The sequence below is a fragment of the Octopus bimaculoides genome, chromosome 12 (assembly GCF_046866305.1).
Source record: "Octopus bimaculoides isolate indiv1 chromosome 12, ASM4686630v1, whole genome shotgun sequence".
NCBI lineage: Eukaryota > Metazoa > Mollusca > Cephalopoda > Octopoda > Octopodidae > Octopus > Octopus bimaculoides.
The window spans coordinates 55,568,663-55,593,662 of NC_142939.1; the positions used below are offsets into that span (position 1 = coordinate 55,568,663).

The window sequence follows — 25,000 nt, forward strand, 5'->3', positions numbered from 1 at the left end:
GAATTTGGGATAGAAAAGTGCGCTGTATTGAAAATGGAACGAGAAAGATTTGAAAGAAGCCAAGGAATTGAAATGCCAAATGGGAAAACAATGAAAGCTCGTTTCACAATCTGCATCCCACGACCCACATCTGACAAAGCTCCATCCCAAGATCCCAACAGGCTCCTCCCTGACTGTTGGAACGCTTTCTCCTGCTATTCCAAACCCTACTTCTCTCTGCACTCTCCCAATAAGTCAGACCACATGACCTTTCCACTCTGAATCGCATCCTCGATCACTTCATATCAAGAAGGTGCTCCGCATGATTTGTCTGTCTGTCAATAGAAGTGTCACGACATCCACGAAGATAACATAGACGCCTCTCGAGCTCGAAAGATTGACCGTTATGAAAACCTCGTCGAGGAATGTGAAGACGTAGGCTGGAAAAGGGAGCATTTTCCAATCGAAGTCGGATGTAGAGGATTCGTTAGACACAGTGTGAGGCGACTGTTGTTATCGTTAGGCCTAACTCATCGTAAAGCAACTACTACTCATGAGTGATATCCATACTACTGTGTAAAAAAGCAAGCTAATGGATTTGCTTAAAAAAAGACGATGAGCAAATGTCCAGAAGAATATTGATCGAAACCTGATAACCAGTTGATCTAGCAAGCGAAGCCTCATTTCAGTGAGGGGTACCAGTGAGTAATGATGCAGTCGAGAAGCAAGTTCCGAAACGGCGCGCATTCTCTCTTGATGACCTTATAAACTTGCTAGCATCCGGTATGCAGAGTTTTTAACTGGTAGCACTTGCATCTGAACGTACCGGCCGCCTCGGACACTCGGCGAAGAGCACCCTCGGAGGAACCGTGCGGGCCGAAACGACCGGGAGGTGGACGCGCTACTGCAACGCGTGCGAACGGCGACGCCCCGGGCGACGCTCGCCCCCGTTTGTTTTTAAATATAGATTTTGTAGAATCTTTATAACGACTCTCACTGTTGTTACTATCTAGCACCAGATCAGCTCTAAGGTAGAAAATGTGCTTAATGGCTGGATGAACTCCATATAACCATAGTCCTGAATATGCAGCCAGATCTCCGCCCAGTTGGTGATCATACTGTTCTGATACGCAATGATTACTTTATATGGTACGGTGTTACTGTGTTGATGTAGAGAACACTTTATTATTCAGTCAAATTCTAAGTGTTGTGTAGCGTCTCTAGTGTTCAGTTAGTTTCTGTGTCTGTAGATACTGGTGGTGTCTATAGTGGAGAAAGGTATGGTGGACCCAGAACAAACAGTGACAGAAGCTGCTCCTCTGTGCTTATAATTGTTGCTGCGCTTCCTAACACAGTGCTTAAGAATAAGGAGGTCATTTTTTAATGTGTTTTGTTTTCTTTTCTTTTCTTTGTTGAATGGAAGAGACAATGTTCTTAGGGTGATATTGTAATAGCGTTCTGAAGTGTTGTAAACTGTTTCTTTGGGGGACGGATGGAGAACTGTGCATGCAGGAGCAGAAACAAAAACTGTGAAAATCGGACGCTTTTATGCAATTGTCCAGCCGGCTAGAAACGACAGCTAAATCTCCCTCAAATTCATCCAACCATCTTTATAATGGCTGAATATTTAGATATAATCTACCAGAAAAAGAAGACAGGTCACAGATCGGATGCCGGTCTGACGATAAAGATTCGTTACCGAATACTCAATATCAAGAAAGACCTATTCATCAATATTATTTATGGATAATTATAAAGGCGGCGATAGTAGAAGACACTTGCCCAATGTGCCATGCAGTGAGACTGAACTCAAAACCATGTAGTTGGGAAGCAAGCTTACTAACTGCATAACTGTGCCGGCTTTCATATTTAAGAAGTAGCTCATCACTCTTTAACTCTATAATTATTTAACTCTATGATATAGATTTAGCTTGCTCTTCGACAGAGCGCCGAAATAAGTATAAGTTCCGGGTCTTTATATTTGGAGTTCAAATCCTGCCGAAAACACCTGTAGTTTTCATCCCTCCGAGGATCAGCTAACCTACAAAATTACTGGCCTTGTGCCTAAATCTGAAACCATAATATCAATCGCGTGATAATGCTATAAATAGCGTGATCAGGATAAATTATCCATGCCGGCTGGCCGGCAACGTATTATTCTGCCTTATATGGATAATTTATCCTGATCTCGCTATTTATAGCATTATCACGCGTTTGAGAAATAAATTTATTTCTGTATCTTACAATACATCTCAATGCTTCTAAAAAAGAACAAACTTTGTTTGTTTACTTTCATCATAATATTGTTACGAACGCCCGTACGCGAAGCACCTCAACGAAGAGAAAACTCTCGCGCGCGCGAACGTCGACGCTCAGTGAGTCGGGATGTTCGCCACGATTAATAAGCCCAGCCGGAGCACGTAACGACGACAACAGGCAAGAGGAGGAAGAAATAACACGGGACCATACGTTGCGTAGTGAAACTAACTTTTTTTCTTTCTTAGCAAAACAATACATCATCAATACAAAATAACATTGCATTCAATAACATCTAACAATAGCGTTTCCAAGCATTTAACATAATCAAAGTTTACAACCAAGAGTTCGTAAATCAAGTCAATTAAAAGTTCTTTTACTTCTTTGTTTTTCTTTTCTTTGAACAACATGTCACAACAAAGTTCTTTTCTTTTCTTTTCTTTCCCATCAGTTAACATCACAGCTGACAAAATCTCTTTTTCTTTTAAAACATGTAACAACAAAGTTCTCTCTTTAAAGACTATTTAAACAAACCTTCACGGCAAGAATTTCCTTTCCTTCAAATATCCCACTACAATCACAAGAACTTACCAAAGTAGTCTACTACAATCTTTTGCCTGCCACAACAGTTCCATCTCTCTCTGTCCCTCTCTCTGATTGCTTCAGTCCCTATCTGCTGACTGGTACCTTCTGACTATAGGCTCTCTCTCTCTCTCAGTCTCTTTCTGTTAGACTTATCACCGACAGCTCTGTCTATCTTCAATGCTCTACTGGCCTTCACATCAACTGCTGTGCATCTTCACTGGCTGACCGCTGTACGCCAACTGCTCGATACCAACTGCACTGGCCAACCGCTCTCGCCAACTCCTGTCTCCAAATCTCTGCTGTCGTATTTATGAGAGATACCGTACCCAATAGTGCTACGATACCCCCTCCAAAGCTGGGTCAGTTTAGTACAGTTCCTAACTTGTTTTTCTGAACTTTTGGTGACCGGAAAGGGTCAGCGATCACTCCTACGCTAAAAAAAAATGTGCTTGTTCACAGGACAAAGGAAATACCATTATCCTCAACAACCAGAATACGGTTTCAAACCCAGCTCGGGGAATAAGGACCTAACGTTATTTTGTTTGTTTAACGGCGTCCGTATCAATATCAATGTTTCTTCTGTCATGTTTTTGTTCTTTTTTTAAAGTGTTTTTTTAAGAAGGGATGTAATTATTGCTTGTAGATAAAAGAGTAACTTCCCTTGCATAGTTAGCGTTCAGAGAGAGAGAGAGAGAGATTCAAACAATATTTATCTTTTGAGTGAGCCTGAAATAACCACTATAAAGATGTTTTAACTGTAACCATCATGACTTCATACATTTCAAAGAATCCGTTATCCAATATGTCCTTCAATGATTAATAAAATAATTGTAGTATTCCGACAGACAGCGATTTGTCTGATTTGTCTGCAGGTTGAACGATCACATAGACATTCTTTTCTTACTGTTATTAAGTTTAAATGTTCTTTTTAAGTATCTCGATTATATTTTGGATTCATATCGTGAAAACAAATGGCTAGAGGCCACAGGAGTTCGCCATACTTGCCGATCCAGTGATGAAAGAACCATTCCAATTTTGAACACGAATAGACCTATAAGATAGTTACCTCCCTTAGCATTTACTTGAAGAGTTACCTCCCTTAGCATTTACTTGAAGAGTTACCTCCCTTGTTGTCTATTTTAGTTGTTGCGTATTAGAAAATGAGAAATTAAACAATTAATTCGCACGATTTGTCACTCTGTAACAAATAGCAGCCAAATTTTCCACAAATCATTGGCCACGGTATTTTAAAAGGAATGACACATTGAATTATATGGTGAAAAGAGGACAAGATGATCACGGTTCGAAACCAAGTTGAACACTGATCGGCTTGATTTTGGGGGGCTAAAAAACTACCTATAACAAAAATGATGAGAATGTCATGAAGTTGAAGTAAAACTAAACGTAGGTGTGGCTGTTTAGTTAGGAAGCTCGCTTTGAAACCACGCGATTTCTGGTTCTATTTCACTGCGGGTTACCCTGGGCAAGTGTATTCTAATGTCACATTTGTTTTAGAAGTATTTCTTTGATGTTTGCTATCACGAGGTTAGGAGAATCAAAGCCATCGGGTCATCATCATCATCATCATCTGGCGTCCGTTGTCCACCGGTATCGGTCACTTTGCCTTCATGGGGCCGAACGCTTGAAAGGTGCCATGATTTCACTTGGCTTGACGTGTCATCTCAAGTAAAGCATATCGGCAAAGGTCTCTTATAATATACATATATTCATTTCTACTCTAGGCACAAGGTCCGAAATTTGTGGGGAGTGAGGCCAGTCGATTAGATCGACCCCCAGTACGCAACTGGTACTTAATTTATCAACCTTGAAAGGATGAAAGGTAAAGTCGACCTCGGCGGAATTTGAACTCAGAACATAAAGACAGACGGAATACCGCTAAGCATTTCGTCCGGCGCGCTAACGTTTCTTATATCTTTATTGCCCACAAGGGGCTAAACAAGGACAGAGAAAGTGATCAAGTCGATTACATCGACCCCGGTGCGTAACTGGTACTTAATTTATCGACTCTGAATGGATGAAAGGCAAAGTCGACCTCAGCGGAACTTGAACTCAGAACGTAACAGCAGACGAAATACTGCTAAGCATTTCGCCCGGCATGCTAACGTTTCTGCCAACTCGCCGCCTTATAATATACATATATTATATATGCATATATATATATATATGCATGTATATATATATATATATATATATATATATACACACACACACACACACACACACACACATATATATATAAAGTCTGTATGGAAAGAAGTTGTTCTTTCCTAGGGATATATTTTCCAAGCGTACACCAGTTTAGCACTATAACGATTAACGGTACTGGAAAATTCTACATGTGTATATGCACTATTGTTTACCATTGGTTCTTCTTCAATATTAGTACCTTACACTTCTGAAATTCCAGTTGTTGCTATAGAGATTTCCATCGTTTTCGATATAGGAGAAAATGTTTAACAATACAAAGAAAATGGAGAACACATACACAGAACAATCAATCCATTTACTATCATCAGAATCCAGTCGAACCAATGAACTCACTCGGTGCCCACACTGCGAATCGGTCGATCACCCCTATCCGCACATCCAAAGTGCATAATGAAGTTGAAAAAAAAAAAACGGAAAAACCTCCTCAGGGCAAATTGATATTTTTCAATGGGAGCTTATTGTATTTCTTTTTATTTTTGCCTTTTTGGATTTTGCATCAATAATACATACACTATGGTTGATACAATCAATGAAACTACTTTATAAAAAAATAAGATTTGAGGAAGCTTTTGACTGTTATTTCTAGTACGAATGACTTTTTGTTGGTGTCACTAGTTTTCATTTTCTTTTTTCTTTTTAATGTTTCGGTTATTGGACTGACCCATGTTAACCTATGCCTTCTTCTAACTTTTATCTTTTTGTTTTAGACATTAGACCGCTACCATGCTGGGGCTCTGCCTTGAATAGTCCTTTGGAGAGGAGGGGACAAACTCATGGACGAACTCATGGTGTTTGTCCAGTAGCCAATCCAGGTCAAGTAATGAATATCCACTTCACAGGTTGCATAGCTCAGAAACTGAGGAGTCTCTCCAGATCGAACCATTATTTCTCCACATTGAGAGATTTCAGCTTTGATACTACAAAACATGTGATTAAAATATTGCAGGAAAGAATCACACATGACAGATTCTTCAAGCCGACCCAACCAACAGAAAACCTGAGAGAAGATCAAAAACGAGATGGTTGGATAATATTCATAATGCCAGATGGTCACTCTTAGGAATCCAGCCAGAAAGTCTAATGACAGTTGTTTGTGATAGGACCCTATAGAAGAGGTGACTCACCACTCTACTTCCATGACCTTCTCAGGAATAATGGGCAGAGAAAATGGCTGGATAAGAGGAGTGGATCGATGGAGGAGTGGATCGATGGAGAAGTGGATCGATGGACGGATGGAAAGTAAAGAACTTGGCTGGTTAATTTTCCAATTAAATTTTTTATTATCAAATTACATGTTACACGGTATAATATTTTAGCTACAAAAGAACAAGAAAATTACTTAAGTTACTTCTTGTGAACGAGAAAATTACTTAAAAGAAAAAAGCAATCAAAATAAAAGATACAAAACATAATTTAAGAGATACAAAAAGAAACTATGTAAAAATAAAAAACATTTGAAACAAATAAGGAAAAAAAAATGATTTTATTTGCAAAACTGCATTTTTTAAAGGATTTATATTTTGTTTTTGTTGTTTTACTTTTGTTTTTGAAATTTTGATTTTGTAACAAGATTACAGTACAAAATGTATCATTGAAGATGACTGAGAAAGAGAAAGAGAGAAAAAGGAAGAGACTACAAAATAAATAGTCAATTGTAGTGACATCTTGTACTGTTAGGGATTTTCACATCAGTGGAGATGGTCCTCAGCTGTAGCACAGAAGACACTTCAGTCTAGGTAGCAGCCATTTCACTGTACTCCTGTCAACCGGTCAATGCATACATGCAAATATACCTATATGTATAATCTTGCTACGTCGATTCTTTTCTCTCAACCTATGAGAAGCAGAAAGAAAACAGATAAATATAATCATCATGATGTACATATACTTTAACGAGTACAAGGAACCCTTTTTAGTCAAAATTTAGGTTAAAAAAATATGGGAGTTTCTTATACACGGATAGTATTATAATCCCTTACAAAACCTTTTTTCCAAATTTTAAGCTCCAAAAATTAGGGGGTTCCTTATGCACAAGGGTTTCTTATACACGTTAAAATACGGTAGGTGCATGAAGGCACGTGGCTTAGTGGTTAGGATAATCGGCTCACGATTGTAAGGTCATGAGTTCAATTCCCAGTGTTGCATTGTGTCCTTGAGCAAGACACTTTATTTCACATCGCTCCAGTTCACTCAGCTGGCAAAAATGACTAGTACCTGTATTTCAAAGGGCTGGCTTTGTCACATTCTGTGTCATGTTGATTCACCCTGAGAACTACATTAAAGGTACATATGTCTGTGGAGTGCTCAACCACTTGTATGTTAATTTCATGAGCAGGCTGTTCTGTGGATCAGATCAACTGGAACCCCCGTCGTCATAATCAACAGAGTGCTAGTATATAGGTGCAGGCATGGCTGTGTGATAAGAAGCTTGCTCCCAACCACATGGTTCGAGGTTCAGTCCTACTGCATGGCACCTTGGCAAGTGTCTTCTACTATAGCGTCTTCAACTAAAGCCTTGTGAGCGGATTTGGTAGACAGAAACTGAAAGATGCCCATCGTGTGTGTGTATAAATACGTATATATATAATAATATAGATTTAATCAAAAGATTAAATGTGGTACTTAAAATGTTTGAGGCACCAGAATTTGGTAGGGTAAAAACCAAAAACAAAATCAAGAGATTTGGTGAATAAAATTTGAAGATAAGCAACAAAAATTCAATAGGTTATAGCAGTACGTATGTTGCTTATCTTCAAATACATATATATATATATATATAGGTGTAGGTGTGGCTGTGTGTTAAGAAGCTTGGTTCTCAACCACATGGTGCCAGCCTTTTGAGTGGATTTGGTAGATGGAAAGGTTTAACTTAGATCCCTTTAAAATGGGAATTTTGTATTGAAGAACCAAGGGCAACATGAGGCAAGTTGGTATCAAAAGGGTTAAAATGGTGACGATGATAATGATGATGAATAAACACTGATGATAGAAAAAGAATATTAATATTTAGGCCCAGGCACGGCTGTGTGGTAAGAAGCTTCCTTTCCAACCACATGGTTCCGGGTTCAGTTCTACAACCCTGGGCAAACGTATTCTACTTCAGCTTTGGGCCAGCCAAAGCCTTGTGAGTGGATTTGGTAGACAGAAACTGAAAGAAGCCCGTCGTATATATATATATATATATATATACACACATATATATATGCACAGGCAAGGCTGTGTGGTAAGAAGCTTGGTTCAGTCCCACTATATGGCATTTGGGCATGTTCTACTATAGCCTTGGGCCAACCAAAGTCTTTTGAGGGGATTTGGTAGGAAGAAATTGAAAGAAGCCCTCATATATATATATATATATATATATATATATATATACAAATCATCATCCTCATTTAGCGTCTGCTTTCCATGCTGGTATGGGTTACACAGTTTGACTGAAACTGGTAAGCTGGAGACTGTACCAAGTTCCAGTTTGATTTGGCATCGTTTCTACAGCCGGATGCCTTTCCTACCGCCAAAATAAGTAAGTCTAAATGACCTGTCGTGACCAGGATCCAAACCTGGGTTACCACAGCCACAACATGGGGTTCTACCCACTAGATAATCATGGCCGATAAGTCACATATGTGTGTAAGTGTGTATGTGTTTGTCCCCCACCACCACCACCTGACAACTAGTGTTGGTGTGTTTATGTCCCCATAACAGTTTGGAAAAGAGACCAATAGAATAAATACCAAGCTTTAAGGAAAAAAAAAGTACTAGAATCAATTCATCTGACTAAAAGAAGTTCTTCAAGGTGGTGCCCCAGCATGGCTGCAGTTTAATGACTGAAACAAGCAAAAGATAAAAGATTATTATGATAATGACAAAAGAAATCATCATATCCTCTCCTTTAAATGAATACGAAAATTACCTTCACATAACGGCCGGGAGATTGTAGAGGATGTTTGAATTCGTTTTGGCAGTTAGAATAAGCCATTCCAAGACCAGCACCAATTCCAAAAGCCACAGGCCATGGGCGACCTACCAAAGAGGAAAAAAAAAAGACAAAAATAGTTCAAATAAAGAATGGTTTTTGTTGAAAATACTGCAAGATGAATTCCTGTGTCTTGAATCAACTCCATTGTATTACCGGTATGTATCCAACTGATTTTAGAAGAATAACAGTCAGGCAAAGTGGATACAGGTGGAATTTGAACTTAGAAAAGAGAAGTTTGCTTAAGATAAAGATGGTTGTGGTGAAGTTGGCACTAATGGTGATGACTGTATTAGGTAGTGTTAGTGTTGGTGGTATTGACGGTGGAGGCGCAATGGCCCAGTGGTTAGGGCAGCGGACTTGCAGTCATAGGATCATGGTTTCGATTCCCAGACCGGGCGTTGTGAGTGTTTATTGAGCGAAAACACCTAAAAGCTCTACGAGGCTCCGGCAGGGGATGGTGGCGAACCCTGCTGTACTCTTTCACCACAACTTTCCCTCACTCTTACTTCCTGTTTCTGTTGTGCCTGTATTTCAAAGGGTCAGCCTTGTCACACTGGTTTCTGTGGTTGGGTGCCCTTTCCTAATGCCAACCACTTTACAGTGTGTGCTGGGTGCTTTTAAAAATGTGGCACCGGCATGTTCCATAAATATTTTATCTTAGCTTGAGTGAATTCAATCTTGTTAAGTGAAACGGGACAAATGGAAACTGGGGGTAACCTGCTGCATGAACTCCTCAGCATCATCATTGTCATCATCATTGTCGTCGTCATTGTCATCATCATCTCCGTTGTCGTCATTGTCATCATTTAATGTATATTTTCCATGCTGGCAATGAGTTGGATGGTTTGACCAGAATTGGTAATGCCAGGGTCCACACCAGGCTCTATTGCCTATTCTGGTGTGGTTTCTATGGCTGGACGCCCTTCTTAATGCCAACCACTCCACAGACTGTACTAGGTGCTTTTTATGCAGCACCAGCACAAGATTGCACTTGTAAATTCAAAGATCTACCACCATCTCATACTGTCGCATATACTATAATGGTAGTCTCTCTCGAGTCTGAGAAAGATAATTCTACAATTTCTTACTGAACAAGCAGCACAGATGATTTGTTTATAGTGATCAAATATTCATGCTGCACATTAGATCACTCCATCCCTCCCTTCATCAAATTGACATTACCTGTACAGGTGCAAAGGTGTGCCACACATCAGATGACGAATTGCAGAGCATTGCGAGATGAAAAATTTTGCTCAAGAACAGAACAGGTTGCCCAATCCAGGAATCAAATCCACAATCTTGTGATCATGGGTACAACACCCTAACCACTAGGCTATGCACCCTCACCCTGCCAAATACAATGCTTATTTATTCACATTGTTTTGAATTAATCATGCATTATCCCATAGCTTTTCTTTTCTACTCTAGGCACAATGCCCAAAATTTTGGCGGAGGGGGACCAGTCGATTACATCGACCGCAGTATGCAAATGGTACTTAAATTATTGACCCCGAAAAGATGAAAGGTAAAGTCAACCTCTGAAGAATTTGAACTCAGAACATAAAGACAGACGAAATACCGCTAAGTATTTTGCCTGGTGTGCTAACGTTTCTTATTTCTTTATTGCCCACAAGGGGCTACACAAAGAGGGGACAAACAAGGACAGACAAAAGGATTAAGTCGATTATATTGACCCCAGTGCGTAACTGGTAATTATTTAATCGACCCCGAAAGGATGAAAGGCAAAGTTGACCTCAGCGGAATTTGAACTCAGAACGTAGCAGCAGACGAGTGCTAACGTTTCTGGCAGCTTGCCGCCTTATATTATTCCATAGCTCTGAGATTTCAATGATGTGACTTTATTCTTAGAAAGACATTGTAAGGGTAGGTGTGAGAAGCTAAATTTGGCCAATTTGAATATAAAACTGAGAATATTTGGGCTGAATATGACCAGTTTAAATGTTAAAGGATTAAAATTACAATAAGGATGCATGCCAATGGAATATTCAGTTACTTGAATGTTAAATTAACAAGTAGGAAGGTTAGTCGATTGAACAACTAAATGCTCATCAACAATACCAACCAAGGATCCATTATTTTTAATATTGCTGGAAGAACTTTGGTGGAATGTGAACAAAAATCTAACAAACTAATTGCTGAAAGACAGTTTGTCCAACAGTCGAACAATTCTGTCAATCAACAGCTCCAAGGAAATGGTAATAATCCTTTCTGCTATAGGTAAGAAGCCTTAAACTTTAGTGGAGGCTGCCAGTCAATTACATCAACCCCAATGCTCAACTGGTACTTATTTTTATGATCCTGAAAAGACAAAATGCAGAACATGAACTCAAAATTGTAAAGACAGACAAAATGCTACTCAGCATTTTGTCCAGCATGCTAACAATTCTGCCAGCTAACTGACCTCAAGGAAATGGTAATAATGGGAAATAGCATGCTGGGAAAAATTCACAGCGATATTTCATCCATCTTTACATTCTGAATTAAAATTCTGCCAAGGTTGACTTTGCCTTGTATCCTTTCAGGGTTGATAAAACAAGTACCAGAGAAGCACTGAGGTCAATGTAATTGACTAGTGCCTGGGGTCAATAAAATGTTTCTATAATTTGCTCCAGAACACTGGGATTGATCTAATGACTTATCCCCTCAAAAAAAAAAAATTTCTGGCTTTGTGCCAAAATTTGAAACCAATAATGGGAAATATACTTACGCTTAAACAATGTCACAGAAAAAATAATTCCCAATCCTAGACCAGTTGCTGTAAAAGAATGAAATGAACCATTAAGTATATTCTTTTAATTTTCATATAAAATATCAGATCATTTCAGTTCTAGTAATGAAATGGTAAAACAAATTCAAATACCTCCAAACTTCCCACTAAAAACTTCCATAAGAACTCCAGCTTAGTTCCAATTTCATGGCAATAAGCCGTCATTATAATCTGTCATTTTAATGTCCATTTCTCTGTTCTTGAATGGATCATACAAAATTCACTGAGGCATATTCTCAATAGCCAGATGCCTTTCCTGTCATCAATCCTCACCTGTTTCCAAGCAAGGTAATATTTTCCCCATGGCCAGACGTTTTTATCAAAGAGCTGAAATGAAGGACACTACTTGTATGATGGTGATAACTATTTTTATAATTTGTTCTAGAACAATCCTGAGAAATATCCTTATTGGGTAAGGGTAAAGACCTCTTTCGGTCATGGATGACCATGGGATTGCACCTAGAAAGTTCCCTTCCAAGGCACAAGTCCAGGTAAGGTTGTATATGGAAGACCAGCAGTCACCCATGCATAACAGTCACAATTTCTCTGAACCAGCTCCATGTCATGCCTACCATATTTCCCAGCTCTGGAGACCTACCACTTTTGATTCCAAAATATTTGGTAAAAAATGATAAAGTGTTTTCACTAATGGTTTAGTGACATATAAATATTGTTGATTATCTACACTTATTATCTACATTTTTCCTTTTAATTTTACATTAAATAATTTCATGTGCAGGGGCGTGGCTTAGTAGTTAGGGTATTCAGCTCATAATCATAAGGTCATGAGTTCAATTCCCAACAACACTTTATTTCATGTTGCTCCAGTCCACTCAGCTGGCAAAAATGTGTAGAACCTGTATTTCAAAGAGCCAGCTTTGTGCCTATAGTAGAAAGGATTATTATTATTATTGTTCTGGGCGTTAGCACACCAGGCAAAATGCTTACGTTCTGAGTTCAATTTCCGCCTTTCATCCTTTCGATAAAATAAGTACCAGTTGAATATTGGGTCGATGTAATCAACTTAGCCTCTCCCCGAAATTGCTGGTCAGTTCTTCCGGTTTTGCAACCAATAGTAGAAACGCTTTAGTTTAACCGTGTTTTTTGCTCGGGTCAAACACTATAGTTTAAAGGCCAATTTACAATTGTTAGGACAGTCGAGTGGTAAAATCGTGATGAAAAATAAAAAGTTAATGATTTAAATAAACACCTTTATATTCTTAAATATTTTCAGAATTATTCAGAACATTTAGATTGTGTACTTCATAAGAAAAATAGGCATGGAAGGGATAACTAAAATGCTTATTTATTCACCTTGAAAGAAGACCATTCAAATTCACTTTAAACCATCCATAATGAAACCTCGGTACCGGACTTAGAAATGAAAACACTTCAGATATTAAAACTGTAATTATACAGAGGGTAGGCATGGCCCTTGAACACAGGTGAAGCACGAATTCGTCAATAAGGTGGCTTAGCTTCAAAAATTAACAGGTAAAGCTTCCTCGTGTTATGAACGTCACCGTTTAAAAAAAAAACGGAAAGGAATCACTAAATTGGGTAGTCATAGATACACTTTACCTGAAAGAGAAAACCAGACAGGATCGTTACGGCTTGAACGCCTTTGATCACTAGTTTGACAGTTCAGTCCCGACTGACAGTTGTGTAAATAATATAATCTATGACATTGGTGTAAAATGTACTTTTGTACTTGAATAATAAGAGTCGCTAAGGAAAGGTCGATCCTTTCAAGTGATTCATTTAAAACAACATTAGGACGATATGTAGAGAATGTATATTTAAACAGCTTGCTCGTTACTCACCTGTTTTGATCATAAGATCAGAGACACACTGGTCAAACTTCAGACCAAGGACTTTCTCTGATGCAGCTTCTTTAGACATGTTGATCGCCGTTCCTCTTTAATTCCAGACAAAAACGAAAAAGAATACAATAAAGGGAGATAATTAACAATACTCATAATATTTTTATTTTATTTATTTTTTACTTGCTTCAGTTCGTGGATTGTGTCTATAGTTAGACTCCGAGTTGAAGGGTTTCGTCGAATTAATTGCCCCCCCCCCCACACACACACATACACCTTCTCATCCTGTACTGATTTTTCTAAATTTTGTCGTAATTCGATAGGGGATCTTTTAGCTGAACCGCTAGCGCACGGAAATGTAAACAAACCAACACCGGTTATCAAGCGATGTAGGGCAAACAAACGAATAGATATATACATACGTAATATATATATATATATATATATATATATATATATATATGTATGTATGTATGTATGTGTCTGTATGTATATATATATATATATGTTAATTCTCTAAACGAGGTATTAACAGTAACTGCACGATAAAGTGAAGTATATTGCCACTTAAATGTGGCTGACCCCTAGGGGTGGATGTTACTGTTGCTTTTAGCCCCAGGAGGACATAGGAGATGTCCTCCTGGGGCTAAAAGCAACAGTAACATCCACCCCTAGGGGTCAGCCACATTTAAGTGGCAATATACTTCACTATATATATATATAATTTTTTTTCATTTGTCTTGCCCTTTTACAGTCTGTTGTATCACTAAATTTTTACTGAGAACATATTTTTCGTGGTTAGATGATTCGGTATCTATTTCTAGCATATAGGAGTCCGATTTTGCTGGTCATTCCTCTTATTTTTGTATATATATATATATATATATATATATATATATATATATATATATATATATATATATATATGTGCGATGATTTGGTAAGCGGTGTCGTGTTTTACAATTCTATAAATAATATTTTATAAATATATCTGAGTATGTATGTATGTATGCATGTTTATAGGTGTAAGCATTGTATATACACACACACTTAATACACAAAAGCGACTCAGCTGGGAAAAAATTAAAGAAATAAAAATGTTGTACTTAAATTGCCGAACAAACACTCATTATCTCTCTACCTTTATCGAAAGAATATCATACAGTGGGACTGAACACAAGTCCGCTTGGTTGGGAAGCAAGCTTCTTATCACTTATATATTAAGTGCATGTAGATAGATAGATAGATAGATAGATAATTTTTAAAGAATTATTTCCCCTTAAATTTAATGTTATTCAAACCCACTAGTTTAGCGCAGCGTGGTGAATCAATTTGCTAGAAATAGCAGCCAACAGTGGAGCCTCGACGTATTGAATTACACACACATACCCAGGCCTACTCCCCATCTTACTAAATCATTATTCCTAAAAAGATAGCAAGAAAAAGTATTGAATTAAACCTACTAGAAATTGTAGGCAACGAAGAAGTCTCTGAGGTGTCGATCGAACCTGCTAGAGATAACAGACAACAGGGACCCTTCTACATGGTGAATCAAACATGCTAGAAACCGTAGTCAACGTGGGAACCTCTCTGTAATGAACCAAACCTGTAATAGCACTAACGAAGGAGCCACGACGTGGTGAAACGAACCTGCTAGTGATAGCAATCAATGAAGAAACTACTAAATATTGGATGAATCCTGCTGAAAATAACAGCCGAAGGAGGCTTCAAGGTATAATAGCCAACGAGGGAGCCAGGACATGGTGGAACGAATCTGTTAAAAATAGCAGCCAACGATAGTGCCTAATTGGTCAATCAACAACCGAAGTATAACAGTAGACAAGTAGGCTTCGAACACCTTTGATCATAAATATGTTGAGAGCCGAACTGGAGTTAAACAACCATAACCTGCTGGAAATAGCAGTCACGTGTTCTTCAAATCTCATTCTACTGTCTTAAAAAAAGGATGGACACAAAATAATGTTGTCCTTCATACTGATATATATATATATATATATATATATATATATCATCAGCGGCATCGGGACTGCGTGGCTGTCCGACCTCTTCAATTGTGTCATCGGTTATCTGATAACCAAGATCTGTGAGCGAGTCTCTGGCATTACCGTCATGAACTATTACCTTACGGACCTGGAGTATGCGGACGATACTACCCTATTCAGCAATTCCATCGACCACATAACAGACGCATTGACCATATACTGAAAGGAATCAGTACAGCTGAAGGTGAGTAGGGCAAAGACCAGGCTGATGCATGTCGGAGATTGCCAGGAACCTCCATCTCCTCCATATTGGCCCTGACAGCCAAAAACACGAGCCCTCACCCAACAGTTGTTCTCCAATCTACAGGAGCATGCTCAGAATAGGACCATGGTGATGTTATTCTTTTCTAGCAGAAATAGTAAAAATAAAAAAATTTCGCTGAGGAAGTTTAATAAGGCACAAACGTGTCCAGCGTTATCACCGTATAACTCAGTTCAAACTCACGGCGTTGCTCATATGATTTTGCAGCGAACTAGCAGAATCGTTAGCACATCAGGCAAAGTGCCTAAAGGCATTTCGTCCGTCTTTAACTTCTGAGTTCAAATTCCGCCAAGGTCGAGAATAACCATCAAAATTTGAGGGTTACCTCCCCTTAACTCTTTTCATCAGCATTAATCATTCAAGTTATATTTCCTTCACCTAAATAAAACAAAATAAAATATCAATCGACTAAATCAATTTTCTTGCTCCCCTTCAACAAAAGAGTACGTCAAATTCCACAAAATCAAGTCAAACACTCCTATGGCCATTTCGGGAGTTCATTGCCGTTGTTCGATTACAATTTAAGTGCATCTTCTCAATGACCCCTTCATCAGGATGAACAAGAAACTGAAACTAAAAGTCCATTCAACGTCGCATGGCTAATTTAAAGATAACAATTTTTTAGTCAGTTGGTATTTTATCTTATTTTATTTAGATTTTTAGTAGCATGACACGCTTTAGAATTTTTAGTCGATTGTGCTTACCTTTTTGATACGCCGTTCTATATATCTGTATTTTTATTCGCATATATATTTTTACCGTCTGTGTTTTTTTTTTTTTTGTATATGTCTACTTTATATGTTTAAGAACCATGGTAATATTTATATATGATCAAATGTTTAGAGGTATGGTATTATATATAAAGTCGTTGACTCGAATTTGATGTTTGTTCTTTGATCGATGTTTCTTTATCTCTGTCTCAATTACATTTGAGACCTTCTTTTTGGCAGTATGTGTGTGTGTGTGTGTGTATATATATATATACATACATATATATATATATATATATATATATATATATATATATGTTCAGTCCCACTGCGTGGCACCTTGGGCAAGTGTCTTCTACTATAGCCTCGGGCCGACCAAAGCCTTGTGAGTGGATTTGGTAGACGGAAACTGAAAGAAGCCCGTCGTATATATGTATATATATATATATGTGTGTGTGTGTTTGTGTGTCTGTGTTTACGTCCCCATAACTTAGCGGTTCGGCAAAATAGGCCGATAGAATAAGTACTAGGCTTCCAAAGAATAAGTCCTGGGGTTGATTTGCTCGACTAAAGGCGGTGCTCCAGCATGGCCGCAGTCAAATGACTGAAACAAGTAAAAGAGTAAAAGAGTAAAGAGTATATATGTGTATATATATATATATATATGTATACATATATATTTATATGTATTGCAAATATATGAGAGAAAGAAAATTATTATTAATAGCCCTTTATTTTCATCGTTACAATGCAAAATACAACTTATTCGAGCTGTTGTTATGCACAAATTATTTGCCATTCTGTTATTCATTTTGTAGGTGGTTAAGTTGGTGACTGCGAGAAAACTGGTTAGGAAAAGAGAGACCAAAAGAGAAAGAGAGTGTAGTTAGGTAGAGAGGGTTAAGAAGTGTGTAGTCCCTTGCATAAGTTGATTCCTCTCTCGGTACCAAAAGAAAGAAGAAGAACCGAATTTAGGCTATGTATTTACAATTCAGTCGAATGAATCAAAATTTAGGCTCGTCTATGTTTTGGAAAGCTGATGTAGGTCAGAGAACAATAGAAAGAAATAGGTTTATCTCTCTTGCACTGTATTTAACCCAAGAATATTAACTTAAAAAACAGAACTTGACTAACTGTGACAATTGACTGATATAAATTTCTTAGTGCAAAAGCAAAGAACAATAGGAAAGGAACTTGTGTAGAAAAAAATCTAGATTCAGTTTTGAATTCTGGTTTAGAATCTAGAAACCTATTCATTACGCGCTCGCGCAAACATTTATATGTATTGACCGCTGACTGAACATCATTCAATTTTTTGTCTCCGTATTCTTTCTGTTGAAGAGCGTAGCTCGAAACGTTAAAGACTTTCCGTATTCCCGAGCGTCATACTAATACATCCTTTTGTTGTTTACACCACCTGTCCTCGTCTGTTGTTGTTTTTTTCGTACATTCTCCCATAATATATAAATATATTGCTTCCCAACCACATGGTTCCGGGTTTAGTCCCACTGCGTGGCACCTTGGGCCGACCAAAGCCTTGTGAGTGGATTTGGTAGACGGAAACTGAAAGAAGCCCGTCGTATATATATATATGTATTTATATGTGTATGTGTGTTTTTGTCTGTGTTTGTCCCACCGCCATCGCTTGACAACCGATGTTGATGTGTTTGCGTCCTCGTCAACTGGCGGTTCGGCAAAAGGTACCGATAGAATAAGCACTAAGCTTACAAAGAATAAATCCTGGGGTCGATTTAACGACTAAAGGTGGTGCTCCAGTATGGCCGCAGTCAAATGACTGAAACAAGCAAAAGAATAAAAGAATACATATATAGAGAGAGAGGGGGGCAGAAAGAGGAGAAGGGAGAGAGAGAGAATGGGAGAGAGAGAGAGAGAGTTGTTGAGGCTGGATGTTCAGACTCCGCTGCTCACTTTATTGCATATATTTTCGATGAAACTCGTGGCTAATTTTGACTACTCTTGACCAATGTAGCCACAGAAAAAAAAAAAATGACTGTTATGTTTTAGCTGGTACATTCTTTGCAGTTTGTTGATGGAAAACAAGAAAATGTCTGCCGTTGACATTTTGAATGACATTTGACAGAAATATCACATTAAGATTCGTGTCACTAATACCAAAAGTCGACTAAAGCTGTTTGGACTTGTGGAACGTGTTGCATATAAATATAAAAACAAGAGAAAAACCATTATTTCTTTGACAAACTATATAAGAGAGAAAGACGCTTTTGCATTCAGTTTGCTCAGGAGCATACGAGTTGGATATCGTCTGAGTTGTCAAAAATCTTGTAGTCGAATGAATCAAAATGTAATTTGTTAGACTCTAAACAGCCGAATGTATTTCTAATGTCGTACGGAAGAAGGGCTCTAGGAAAGTTTGCCGCAGGAAAATTCGCTTCAGGATTTGGGAGTGTAGGAAAGTTCGCCGAATAGGAAATTTTGCTGCAAGACAATAGATGAATTGTTCCCCTTGATATATAATTGTTTCAACCAAGGAATAAAGCAATTTCTTAAATCGTTTAAAATTTCCGCAAACATTTTTGCTACACGAAAAAATTTTGTTGAATGAATAAAGAAATTTTAAATGAGTTAAGAAATTGCTTCACCCCTTATTGGTTGAAACAATAATATACCAAGGGGAGCAATTCATCTTTTGTCTTGAAGTAAAATTGTCTTGCGGCAAAATTTCCTATGCGGCGAACTTTCCTTTGGCCCAAAATCCAGAGGCGAGTTTTCCTGCGGCAAAAATGTTTGCGGCAAACTTTCCGGATACGCGGAATAAGAGTCTCACCCAAAAGTTAAGCATGGCGATGAAGTGTCGTGATTTTTGGACTGCATGTCTGGAAATAAAAAGTTGACCTTATACTTCAGAATTAGGGTATTTTTAAACAGCACAGCCTATTTATAGACCGTGGAAAAGACTGTATTTTCTTATACTAAGAGTTATGTATCAGATATATTTGGCAATTGCAAAACATCTAGGAATCAAAACGAATTGCTAAGCTTAAACAATCAGGAATTTTGTTTGGAGATCGATAATATTAGTACATGACTGACCAATCAGATTTCTGGCAGAAATCATTGTATAAAGACGAACGAGATTAGCTCAGTTACTATTCATGTCAGCAAAACACTGACCATTCGGATATCTATGAAACAGGATCCCATCAGTATATTGTTTATCGTGTTTCTTTTTCATTGGCAGAAACAAACAATAAATAGAATTTGTAGCGGGATGTGTAGTAAAAGGTGTTGTTGGTGTAGCAGATGATCATAGGCGTGTTGGACGACATCAAAGGAAAACAATAAAGAAAGCATCGGAATGTAGTTTAAACAATTTATTTGATCAACACTGGATTTACAATATCAATGAAAGCCGCTACATGAAGTTTGCTTCGAGTTGGCGAAGTAAAAAAAAAAACAACAGGAGAAATAGTGTGTCGATGTGATGAGATAGTATACGGCATATTTTGTGTCTGTGTGTGCGTTGGTCATTTGGTCGGGTCGGGTCGTATTGTTTTTCTGTCCTGTCTGTTTGTGTTCTGCGACTGCTGTATTATTGTGTCGCCAGTCATTGCTTCCTCATGGCCTGCTATCTGGCTCTCGACTGCCTGCATGTGGCTAGTTTTCTGCTTGTTTGTCGTGTGTCTAACTGTATTTATAATGGTCGTCCTAGCTAGAAGAATAGACATACCATAGGAGTAGTTTCTACTTATCTAGGTCACCTGTTGTCCAGTTGAACCTTCAGTGACACAGCTCAGGCCGGAGGTCGAATGGAAATCCATCAATCACTTTTTAACAGGACAAAGAAATTTCTTTTGTACCTGTTCGGCCAGTGGTAGATCAGGCGAGCGAGAATCCTTAGACTCCGTTTCGAATCTCAGCTCGGAAGATGAAATGTTAATTTTTACAAATTTTTTTTTTGCCACTAGCAAGCAGTGACGATATTCGCCAGACATGCTGCCAGTCATTCTTGGCTTCAACAACGTCTTAAAAAATCTTTAAAAAGTGGTGTTAGCATCTTTTCTGCCGTAGTAACAATACATAATTTTCTTAACGATATAAATAAATGGTTCTTCTAATTAAAATCTCGAACAGAATTTGAGTTCTTGCATTCACTGACATCTACTTGACTCAGCCAAATTATTTCGCTGCTGATAATCCAAAACAGACATATTCTTATCGTCACAGTTAAATGGGCCAGTCATGGATTTATCGGCATGACAGTCACCTGAAGTATAGTGCAGGAATAGAAGAAAATCTATATACTGTGATTATCAATTTACATATTCAATGTCCAGTAGGTGTGAGTCTATTTTTGAGAAATTTGAAGCAAAAACAAATATTGGGCAGGTGTCTTCTACTATAGCCTCGGGCCGACGAAAGCCTTGTGAGTGGTTTTGGTAGACGGAAACTGAAAGAAGCCCGTCGTGTGTGTGTGTGTGTGTCCAACATCGCTTCACAACCGATGCTGATATGTTTACGTCCCCGTAACTTTGCCGTTCGGCAAAAACCAACGATAGAATAAGTACTAGGCTTACAAAGAATAAGTCCTGGGGTCGATTTTCTCGAATAAAGGCGGTGCTCCAGCATGGCTGCAGTCAAAAGAATGAAAAAGGTACAAGAATGAAAGAATAGTATTTTATTGAAATGCGTTGCAAAAGTTCTTGGCATTGTCATGGTATTAGCTGTCAGAAGCGAAAGTAGAAAAATCTAAACAAGGAATGTTACTGCTGGTTTGAGTTGAAATCTGTTTCTTTGGCTACTGACTGGCCGGAGCTATCTATCTATCTATTTCTCTATCACTCGTCCACCTTCGTTTGTTTCCGTAGAATTTATCAAATTAGAAAAAAAAACTTTTTGGCTACTTCCATCATGCTAGCTCCACACGAGGGGCATATTTTTGGGGTATTTAAAAGTCCATGTCTCTTAAGTCAATTAATACTATTTTCTGTTGTAGCGGTGGCGATGGCAATATCGCGGTGATTAATTCCAACTTTGGATTACGCGTGGTGGTGGTGGTGGTGGTGGTCATTGGTGGTCATTGGTGGTGCTGATTAAACTGAATTTCATTTGTTTAAATTCTACGGAAACGCATTTTCTAATTTGATAAATTCTACGGAAATGCATTTTCTAATTTGATAAATTCTACGGAAACAAACGAAGGTGGACGAGTGATAGATAGATAGATAGAGAGAGAGACACACACACAGACAGACAGATAGCTCCGGCCAGTCAGTAGCCAAAGAAACAGATTTCAACTCAAACCAGCAGTAACATTCCTTGTTTGGATTTTTCTACTTTCATTTCTGACAGCTAATACCATGACAGTGCCAAGTTCTTAAATTAAATGATATCATTTTCGTGATATTGATATTGCCATTAATTGCATTAAACTAATTGTAAACTATCCATATTAAATAGTCATCATTCAAAAGAATAAAAAGGAAAATGTCTTTCTATTTATATGTAGCGGGCTGAATGTGATATGCCACATCAGGTCGATATGATGTAGCCCCCTAGAGAACGTAACGTGTAGATGTAACGCCTGAAGGTTCTCGCGTCGGAGTAACCAGTGAACATCGAAGAAATATTATTTACATATATCGTTTGCCCGACAGGTAGTTAAAGACACAGCAGTAATCGTAGTGGCAGTGACAAGTTCCCTTGCTGGTTGGTAGAGATAGTGTAGATGCTGTTGTCTGCCAGTAGAGAGTGAAAGAGTAAATTGCACGATACTGACTAGAAAGAAAGAAAGGATAAAGGAGGCATCGCCTTTCTTGCGGACGAAAGCTCTTCTTCGTGTGTCAAGCGAAGGGAAGAGATAGGAAATGCTCTCTGTTATATAGACTATGGTCAGTAATGTAGGTCAAACCCTAAACAAAAGACTGACCTTTCGTTGACCAGCACAGGTCCTGGGGGGGCCATGTGTTTCCCCATCAATCATCTGGTGTGGAGAGGATTTCCCGCTTGTTTTAACAAGCAACAAGCGGGTAGATTTGGTTTCAAATCTCAAGCAGGGTGAAGCGAGGTCCCTACACATATATAGTTTGAATGGTGATTAAATGAATGCAAATCGTGAATAATAATAGCAAATGATCGTTGTCATCTAAAAGGCTCTTCCCCAAAGTAATCACAAAAGCGATTTTTCCTGGGTGTATGCCTGCATTGTACATAGATGTTATTTAGGCTTAGGCACACATGTTCACCTTAAAAGGCTTTGTTCACCGACACGTCGAGTGATTGAAGCACAGATGTACATCCACCGGAAATCACAGCTTGGTAGGTACGACGCTCCTTTAAACCATTTTTTAAATGCCGTCGATGAGATGAGCCCTGAACATATCTCATACAAGAAGCGACTTTGAATAAAGCATTGCCCCTGGGTGCTCGAACTACACGTCGTTTAACCAGTTTGTCAATACGGTTTCATCCATCTACCTTTTCTCCCGAACATACACCACTATGTCCTTCGGAAACTTCTCTTTCGAGAAAGTCTTTCTTTTGAAAACAACAGCCAGGGTAAGTTTCGTACCGTCAGCCATACAAGCCAAAATTGCGGTGTCTCGTCTATATTACTGATTGCTTCCAAGGCAAACTCGTGGCTCTTTCGTAGGACTATTACATACAGATGGAAGGAATCAACTTTCCTCTCTACGGCGGCGGGTAATTCCTGTGCGATATGAGTCTTCTGTCTCAGCGTAAAATTGTGACGATATGAGTCTTTTGTCTCAGCGTCTATTGCAGGATATTGAACAGTAGGTAAGTTTTCAGATTAACACCCGCACGATCTTCACTAGGGTGTTAGGGTTAGGGTTAGGGTTAGGGTTTAGGGTCAGGGTTACGGTTACGGTTTTAGGGTTTGGGTTAGGGAATTCCGTCCCTAACCGTAACCGTAACACTAACCCTAACCCTAACCTTAACCCTAATGCTAACCCTAACCCTAAAACCCTAGTGTAGATTGTGCGGGTGTTAATCTGAAAAATTACTAAACAGTATTCCCGGTTATCTGGAAATACCAGATTTCTAGAAACCGGATAAGAGCTCCGGAACTGCAAACATTTTTTTTAGCTACATCTCTTTACGTTCTGGTTTCAACTCTCGACCGAACCAACTTTGCCTTTCTTCCTTCCGGGGTCAATAAAATAAATTATCAATCAACAAACAACATCATCCTCTCCAAAAATGCATGGCCTTAAGCCAATGTTAGAAATCATTAATATTTGATTTTGCGTTTGTTAATCCTTTTTTTTTTTTTGTATGTAGGCTTTTATGTTTGGGAATTGATTTTGTACGTTTCAAATCAGGCCTTCCGTTTCTCCCTTTCGACCATAGCTTTTTTTCCAGCCATTGTTGGTTTATGTTGGCTCACTTCCTATATTTCTAGTTTGCCCGTAAACTGACTACGGCGAGATTTCAAAGCTTTTCTCTTCTGTTTTTTAGGTCTGCCTTGATATTCTTTCTTTTTACATTTCTGTTTCTATTGTCTTTATTTCTTATAGTATTTTTTTTTTTTTACCTCAGTGTACTTAGCTTCTAGTTTGTTACCTGATATATTTTGCCGTTTCTTTTATGTTAGCTTATTAAAATTAATCAGTCTATTTTTGTTTGCGCTTATGAACTGCTCAGAAGTAGACCCACTGGGGGTTACTTTGTTAATTTCATGTTTGTATAATGTATGTATATGCCCCCACCCTTGTATATATATGTATGTGTGTGTATTCAGTTATAATTATGTCTACTATAGGCACAAGTGGAGGCGCAATGGCCCAGTGGTTAGGGCAGCGGACTCGCGGTCATAGGATCGTCGTTTCGATTCCCAGACCAGGCGTTGTGAGTGTTTATTGAGCGAAAACACGTAAAGCTCCACGAGGCTCCGACAGGGGATGGTGGCGAACCCTGCTGTACTCTTCCACCACAACTTTCTCTCACTCTTACTTCCTGTTTCTGTTGTACCTGTAATTCAAAGGGGCAGCCTTGTCACACTGTGTCACGCTGAATATCCCCGAGAACTACGTTAAGGGTACACGTGTCTGTGGAGTGCTCAGCCACTTGCACGTTAATTTCACGAGCAGGCTGTTCCGTTGATCGGATCAACTGGAACCCTCGACGTCGTAAGCGACGGAGTGCCTACAACAACAACTATAGGCACAAGGCCTGAAATTTTGGAGGAGGTGTTGAGTCGATTACATCGACTCCAGTACTCAACTGGTACTTTTTTTATCGACCCCCAAAGGATAAAAGGCAACGTCAACCTCAGTAGTATTTGAACTCAGAACGTAAAGACGGACGAAATACCGCTAAGCATTTTGCA

The 25,000-nt window shown here is 38.6% G+C and overlaps 1 protein-coding gene and 2 long non-coding RNA genes across 3 annotated transcripts in view; 1 reads left to right on the plus strand and 2 right to left on the minus strand.

Moving 5' to 3' along the window:
- LOC128249206 (uncharacterized) overlaps window positions 1-6,459 on the plus strand; it is a 12,081-nt gene extending 5,622 nt beyond the window's left edge. Inside the window, exon 2 of the long non-coding RNA XR_008265323.2 lies at window positions 5,757-6,459. This is a non-coding gene — a long non-coding RNA (uncharacterized LOC128249206). The remainder of the gene's footprint in view (window positions 1-5,756) is intronic.
- Window positions 6,460-6,513: 54 nt separating this feature from the next.
- On the minus strand, window positions 6,514-13,787 carry LOC106870128 (MICOS complex subunit Mic10). The gene is made up of 4 exons (XM_014916115.3): window positions 13,637-13,787; window positions 11,754-11,801; window positions 8,960-9,069; window positions 6,514-6,883 (listed from the first exon to the last, which is right to left on the minus strand). The coding sequence occupies exons 1-4, from the start codon at window positions 13,713-13,715 to the stop codon at window positions 6,860-6,862; spliced, it is 261 nt and encodes an 86-aa protein (XP_014771601.1). The 5' UTR covers window positions 13,716-13,787; the 3' UTR covers window positions 6,514-6,859.
- Window positions 13,788-20,009: 6,222 nt separating this feature from the next.
- LOC149133099 (uncharacterized) overlaps window positions 20,010-25,000 on the minus strand; it is a 12,278-nt gene continuing 7,287 nt past the window's right edge. Inside the window, exon 2 of the long non-coding RNA XR_016243848.1 lies at window positions 20,010-21,281. This is a non-coding gene — a long non-coding RNA (uncharacterized LOC149133099). The remainder of the gene's footprint in view (window positions 21,282-25,000) is intronic.